The sequence below is a fragment of the Cebus imitator genome, unplaced genomic scaffold (assembly GCF_001604975.1).
Source record: "Cebus imitator isolate Cc_AM_T3 unplaced genomic scaffold, Cebus_imitator-1.0 Scaffold461, whole genome shotgun sequence".
Lineage (NCBI taxonomy): Eukaryota > Metazoa > Chordata > Mammalia > Primates > Cebidae > Cebus > Cebus imitator.
This window is the reverse complement of record NW_016107776.1, coordinates 572610-579664: the sequence shown is the minus strand read 5'-3', so window position 1 is coordinate 579664 and position 7055 is coordinate 572610. Positions and strand designations below refer to the sequence as shown.

The 7055-nt window shown below is 67.1% G+C and overlaps 1 protein-coding gene across 2 annotated transcripts in view; it reads left to right on the top strand.

Annotated features, from left to right (window-relative positions):
- Positions 1 to 6525, top strand: part of TBX1 (T-box transcription factor 1) — an 8489-nt gene extending 1964 nt beyond the window's left edge. For both annotated transcript variants that reach the window (XM_037732640.1, XM_017512071.2), the window contains 7 exons: positions 152 to 524; positions 2468 to 2569; positions 3375 to 3546; positions 4160 to 4315; positions 4961 to 5028; positions 5103 to 5203; positions 5589 to 6525. In XM_037732640.1, the coding sequence (XP_037588568.1) occupies positions 152 to 524; positions 2468 to 2569; positions 3375 to 3546; positions 4160 to 4315; positions 4961 to 5028; positions 5103 to 5203; positions 5589 to 6070 (1454 nt within the window). In that variant the 3' untranslated portion in view covers positions 6071 to 6525. The remainder of the gene's footprint in view (positions 1 to 151; positions 525 to 2467; positions 2570 to 3374; positions 3547 to 4159; positions 4316 to 4960; positions 5029 to 5102; positions 5204 to 5588) is intronic.
- Positions 6526 to 7055: the final 530 nt, after the last annotated feature.

The window sequence follows — 7055 nt, the reverse complement described above, 5'->3', positions numbered from 1 at the left end:
GGCGCACGCAGCGCGGCGCCCGCCACTCGGCCCGCGGCGCGGGGCAGCGCTCAGCTCGGCGGCGGGGGCGGCGGCGGCGGCCCGCGGGTCATGATCTCCGCCGTGTCCAGCCCGTGGCTCACGCAGCTCTCGCACTTCTGCGACGTTGCAGCCTTCACGGCCAGCAGCCTGAGCAGCCTGGGGGCCGCGGGGGGCTTCCCGGGCGCCGCGTCGCCCGGCGCCGACCCGTACGGCCCGCGCGAGCCCCCGCCGCCGCCGCCGCGCTACGACCCGTGCGCCGCCACGGCCCCCGGCGTCCCGGGCCCGCCGCCGCCGCACGCCTACCCGTTCGCGCCGGCCGCCGGGGTCGCCACCAGCGCCGCCGCCGAGCCCGAGGGCCCCGGGGCCAGCTGCGCGGCCGCCGCCAAGGCGCCGGTGAAGAAGAACGCGAAGGTGGCCGGTGTGAGCGTGCAGCTGGAGATGAAGGCGCTGTGGGACGAGTTCAACCAGCTGGGCACGGAGATGATCGTCACCAAGGCCGGCAGGTCAGGGCGCCCCTCCCCACACCGCGACCCTCCCCACGTGCTGCCGCCTGGGCCGCGGGCCTCCGCCGCATCCGCGCGAGCGGGGCCGAAAGCAGGGTCGGGGGCGCGGCCCGGCTACCTGTGGGCCCCTCTGGGCCCCGCTGCCTCCTTCGTTCTCCGCGGTCCCGGCTCCGGCGACAGCCGCCCGGTGCTCCCTTCCTAACACTCACCTATCCTCCGCCGGGGCGGGAGGAGAAGGCGCGGGCCGCACGGGAACCGCCGGGAGCCCCGCGGGATTCGCCCGCCCGCCCCGCAGCCCCAGGACGCCGTGCAGCCCAGAAACGGGCCGACTTGGAGCGCACCCGGCTTGGGGCAGGCAGCGACGTCCAGGGAGCCTCGCTGCCGGGCTGTCCCCTAGGTTTTCCACCTCAAGGAAACTCTGGTTCGGTTCTGGAGTTCAGTCCATGCGGGCAAGATAAAGAGCAGAAGCTGGGCAACTGTCTGGACACTCAGGGGAGGATTGCCCTTAAAAACAGAGTGCTCTGTTCGGTGGAAGTCGCTACCCAGTTTCCTCCAGCCTAGATCCCCATAGTTATGGGGCCTGACTCTGCGGCCAGCCGCCGCCACCTCCCAACTGGCCCGTATTTGTTTTAAAAGACCAAGAGAGAAGGGGAACAAGTTTTGCCGATGCACCCGATTTGACCAGTAGACAAAGGCGGGTGCCGGGCTGTGTCTAATGTACACACCAGCTCCGTGTCCGAACAGCCAAGGGGAGCTCAGGGCCTGTTTGCAAAGCCTTCTCGTGGTTTCTGTTTCCCCGCCGCCGGCGTCCTTCCTCAGGAACCCGGGCCTGGGCCTGTGCTCTGCTCCAGCTCTGTGGATTTTTTCCAGGCCCTCCTTGCTGTCCCCAGGCACACAGGCCCTCCTGAGGACAGCGGCAGCCCAGCCTCTGGTTCAGGCCAACCCGGCAAGGGCCTTGTCTGCGCTGGGCTTCACCAGCAGCCCACGTTCCACAGCACCCTCCAGCCTGCAGAGGCTTCGGGCGGGGGAGGGAGCAGGCCCGTCCTAGAGGCTGGCTCCTGGCGTCTGTCTTCTGCCCACCGCCTTCTGGAGTTGCTTGTGAGGGGAGGCAGTGGGGAGGGCAAGTGACGGCCAAGCCCTGCGTTGTCCTGAAGGGCCCCTTCGGCCACTACTGCTGCGCCATCATGTGGGGACGGCCCACGGCCTCCACCCGTCCAGGCACTGCAGAATGTCCTTTCAAGAGCCCTAATCGGTCACTGAGCCAGGGTCCAAAGCGGGAGAGATTTGAGGAACAGAGAGGACACAGCCAAGTCCACCCTGGGTAGCTGCGTCTTGGGGTTGTGTATCTTAAGGGGAGTGGAAGCTTGCCTGAGGAAGGTGGGGAGACTCTGTCATGGGGCCAGGGCCTGAGAGTCAGGGGAGTGAGGGCTCTGAGTCCTCGCCTCGATGAGGGGATTGGGAAGCAGGCGAAGACCCAGCTAAAAGGGCAGCGGGTGACGCCTCGAAATCACACGGATACCCGGTTTCACTTTGTTGGAGCCGGGAGCTGCTTCGATCAAGCTCCGGAGGCTCTGCTAAGGTCGCATGTTAGGCACCCTGACACCGGTGGAGGCCAGGGCCTGGAGGCCAAAAAGTCGGCAAAGGCGACGAGGCCCGGTTTATGTGGCCGAGGTTGCCGAAGGTGGGGGCTCCAGCGCTGGGCCGGCCATTTCTGTGTCCAGGAAGGGCCCAGGAGGCTCCCTGCCGCGCCAAACTCCCAGCTGAGTGGGGGCCTGCCTAGATTAGAGCAGCTAAGCCGGGAGAGATGGAGCCCAAGGACGGGATGACACAGCAGCCCCCAGAGGCTGGAGGGAAGGGCGGATCAGAGGGGCTGCCAGCCCGGGTGGGTCAAGTGGGAGCTGCTTTCCACCAGCTAGGGTGACCCGAGGCCTCATCACCCCCAGGCGGATGTTCCCCACCTTCCAAGTGAAGCTGTTCGGCATGGATCCCATGGCCGATTATATGCTGCTCATGGACTTTGTGCCGGTGGACGATAAGCGCTACCGGTGAGCGTGCGGGACCTGGGAGGGCACCCTGGGAAGTGGTGGGTCTCTGCCTGCTGACCCAACTCCCAGGTATTTGCACCATGGAACTCTTTAGGCACCTGCCTTGCTGCTCAGCCGACCTCTCAACCTGCTCCCTCCTCCACTCCCATCTGACCCGACCCACAACCCCACCCCGTGAGCTCTCTGAACCGGCTCCCACAGGCTCCAGACAGCTCTTGCGCCCCTGGGCTTGCGTGGCCCTAGGCTGGTCAGCCAAGTCTTCAGCCCTGGACTTCTTCAAGTCTCCCTCTCCCTCTCCCAGGAGGCCAGCCTGAGTGCCTAGTCCCCTTCCCCCATCCCCAGTGAACTCTGGGTCCTGGAGCTGGGCCGGAAAGGTGGGGTGGCCCGGAGAGATTATGCAGGGCGGGCCTCAGCCGCCCGGACAATTAACAGCAATTAATAAAGAGAACGCGCTGCGCGCTGCCCTGTGCCCCAGGCCGCCAGCAATGCCAAGTGTGGGCTCCCACCGCCCGGAGCACCGGGCAGGCGGACCCGCATGCAGCGAAATGAGATGGCAGAAGCCCAGCCTCCCCCCTCGGTGCCCCACAGGGTGTCCAGTTACCTGTTTTGAGGGTTGGGGTGGGTGGGAGTTGTCTGTTTAGTCCACAGTCCCCTTCAGAAAAGCCCCCAGCCCATGTGGCAGCACAGGGTTCCATCTCACCGGCGGGGAAACCCCTCAGAGGCACTGTTAGGGTTCGCCCAGCACACAGGTCAAGGCCCTCCGGATTCCCCTCCGCATGCACAACCCCACCCCATGCCGCTCCAGGTACGCCTTCCACAGCTCCTCCTGGCTGGTGGCGGGGAAGGCCGACCCTGCCACGCCAGGCCGCGTGCACTACCACCCTGACTCGCCTGCCAAGGGAGCGCAGTGGATGAAGCAAATCGTGTCCTTCGACAAGCTCAAGCTGACCAACAACCTGCTGGACGACAACGGCCACGTGAGCGACCGCCTCCCCATGCTCTGGCTGTCCTGCAAGGCCTCTCCAGTCCCCAGGCACCTGCCTGTCCCAGAGGGGCCTCTAGAGTCCCTAGGCACCTGCCTGTCCCCAGCAGGCTGCGGGTTGTCCCCAAGGAGGCCTTTTAGAGTCCCTGTGAGGCCAGAGACTGAGGCGGAGCTTGGGCAGCACTGGGGTGCAGATGAGGAGAGCAGCCTCTGGTCAGGGGTCGCACAGCCCTGTGGGCCTGGGCCCTGGGAAAAGGGTTGCCCTCCTTTTCTCAGCCCCTCCTGATTTTATGCAGGAGGCTTTTTTAATGGAAGGAGGCTGGGGAAAGAGGCTTTATGGAGTCCAGACCAGCGAGGCCGCTGAGTAGGCACCTAAGGAAAGAAACCTAAACCCGGATCTTTTGCCACTTGAATTCATTCCTGGCGATCGCCAGTGGGTCACAGCCTCCTCTTGGCCCCGTGGTCCAGCCTCATCTTGGAATTAAGGGTTTTGCCCAACTTATCCAGGAAACTCATTGCCAACTCAGACCTCAGCCGTTTCCTGGCTCCCACCCCAGATCCTCAGCCCAGCCCCACCGCTGGAGCTGATTCCCCACCTTGTCTTCCAGATTATTCTGAATTCCATGCACAGATACCAGCCCCGCTTCCATGTTGTCTATGTCGACCCGCGCAAAGATAGCGAGAAGTACGCCGAGGAGAACTTCAAAACCTTTGTGTTCGAGGAGACCCGATTCACGGCGGTCACTGCCTACCAGAACCATCGGGTGAGGACCTGCGGGGAGGACCTGGGCGGATTCAACGCCTCTGGGAAAGCGGGTGTCATTTTCAGTTGCTGCCAGGGGACAGTGGGTCCACTTAGACCTGCAGGCTGTGGTCCCAGTGGAGCCCCAACCAGGAGCCCCACTTCCAAGGGCCTCAAGCAGCCCCTCCCTCCCGAGGCTGGCTGGCCCAGCCTCCTGTCAGCTTGACCTCTCCAGCGGCAACTGTCACTTCGTCCTGAAAGTTTGTTTTCCAAACCATTCAGGAAACTCCCCATCAGGGGACTGAGCTGAGGTTTACCCAGATTCCTAGGGCACCCGCTCTGTCCCCCTCCCCACCCCCTACTACTCGTGGGTGGTGGGGGTGACCACATTCCCATCCCAGCCAGGAGCTGAGTCTCCATCCCCATCCACTTGGGGACACCAGAAAGGGGTTCCCTAGTGAGAGAGGAGGTTTCTCAGACCCCTGTACTCCCCTGCAGGAGGGAGCCCCGAGCTCTGTAGGGGAGGGGCAGACGTGGGCCGGTTCCTGTCGGGGCGGCAGAGGCCCTCCCTTGGTGCGCTTCTCCCAACACTTCCGTGTCCTCCGCCGAGGTCGGGCGGCCGGGGCTGCGGGGCTCCAGCGGCTTGCTCACACCCCCCTCCCCGCAGATCACGCAGCTCAAGATTGCCAGCAATCCCTTTGCCAAAGGCTTCCGGGACTGCGACCCTGAGGACTGGTGAGTATCCTCCCGAGAGACTGAGCGCCGGGCGCCTGCTGCGGGCGCCGCCCTGACCCGCCTCCCACCCGCAGGCCGCGGAACCACCGGCCCGGCGCGCTGCCGCTCATGAGCGCCTTCGCGCGCTCGCGGAACCCCGTGGCCTCTCCAACGCAGCCCAGCGGGGCGGAAAAAGGTAGGGCCGGGGTTGTGGGACCCGGGTCGCAGCCCTGTGCGCGCCCCACCCCGGGCCGGCGGCCTCGCCAGACTTCGCCTGCGCCCCCGGGACGCTCCAGGCTTTCGCGCCGGTTGCACAACGGCCGCGGCGGCGGGCAAGCGCGCACTCGCCCGCCCGGCCCGACGGCTGCGCCCCGCCCGCTGCCGCCGCCGCCCGCAGAGGGGCGCGGGCCCCGGGGAGGGCTTGGGGCGCCGCCGGCGCGGGGTCTCGAGCAGGCTCGCACCGACGGGTCGGGGAACGCCGAGTGCGGCCGAGCGCCTTCTCCCCGGCGGGACCTCGCGTGGGGCGGCGCAGCTCCTCGGCAGCCCCGGCCGGCAGCGCTCACCCCTCGGCCCTCCCGCAGACGCGGCTGAGGCCCGGCGAGAATTCGAGCGCGACGCGGGCGGGCCGGCCGTGCTCGGGGACCCGGCGCACCCTCCGCAGCTGCTGGCCCGGGTGCTAAGCCCCGCGCTGTCCGGGGCCGGCGGTGCCGGCGGCCTCGTCCCGCTGCCTGGCGCGCCCGGAGGCCGGCCCAGCCCCCCGCACCCCGAGCTGCGCCTGGAGGCGCCCGGCGCATCGGAGCCGCTGCACCACCACCCCTACAAGTACCCGGCCGCCGCCTACGACCACTACCTCGGGGCCAAGAGCCGGCCGGCGCCCTACCCGCTGCCCGGCCTGCGCGGCCACGGCTACCACCCGCACGCGCACCCGCATCACCACCACCACCCCGTGAGTCCGGCCGCCGCCGCCGCCGCCGCCGCTGCCGCCGCAGCCGCCGCGGCCGCCAACATGTACTCGTCGGCGGGAGCCGCGCCGCCCGGCTCCTACGACTACTGCCCCAGATAACGCGGGCCCCGCCCGGCCCCGCACAGCCCCCAGGGCCGCGGGGCCCGGCCACCCTGCCCCAAGGGCCATCAAGGAACACGTTCCCCCAGCCCCAGGGGCCACCGCGGCTCTCCCCTTCCCCAGCTTCGAAGCCATAGGGGCCCCATCGCTACCCCCCAGCCCCTTGGGCTATAGAAGTATCCGGTTCCCCAGTCCCTGAAGCCACCGCGGGTCCTTCCCCGGCCCCGAGGGCCACGGGGTCCCCGCCCGCCAGTGCCAAAGCGCCCGGTCGGAGGCGGAAGGAAGTGATATTTATTGTTCTCCCCGAGACCGCGTCGCCCGCGGCCCGGCCGGCAGTTGCAGTGTAGACAACCCGAGAGCCCCGCCTGCAGGCGGTGTAGATACGTGTAGATACTGTAGATACTGTAGATACCGCGCCGGCGCCGACTTGATAAACGGTTTCGCCTCTTTTGGAAGCTGCTTGCGTGTCCATTTATTTGCGCCCAGTTAGATCGCGTTGAGGATCTCCGGGACAGCGAGTCCGGGGCGAGTTGGGTCTCTCAGGGTCTCCCTAGCCCCAATCCCCGCAGACGGTAGGTCGGTCCTGGTCCCGCAGCGCCCGCCCCGCCCCCTCCCCTCTCCCCGCCCTCTCGGGGCTCTCACTGCCCCTCCCCTCCCCCGAAGCCCCTCCCGCCAGGATTGCGCACTACCCCCACCTTCCCACCGCCCCGACTCATCACAATCTCCCCAGGGCTGGCAGTACTGCCCAGGTGTGCATCCTGCTTTTTTACTTAGATTCCTCACACCTGCAGTTGTCCCTATTCTGGGACCTGGGCCTGTGCCCTGGCCTGTTTTCGGGACAGATGCTTGTGCTTTCCCAGGGAAGTTGGGAAGAAGGGTCATGACAGACACTGCCGGTCGCTGCTGGGAGGGGAGAAGCCCCTGACCGGGATGGGATCACGGAAAGACAAAAACAGGCAGCTCTGTTCTGCTAGCATTTCCCCTG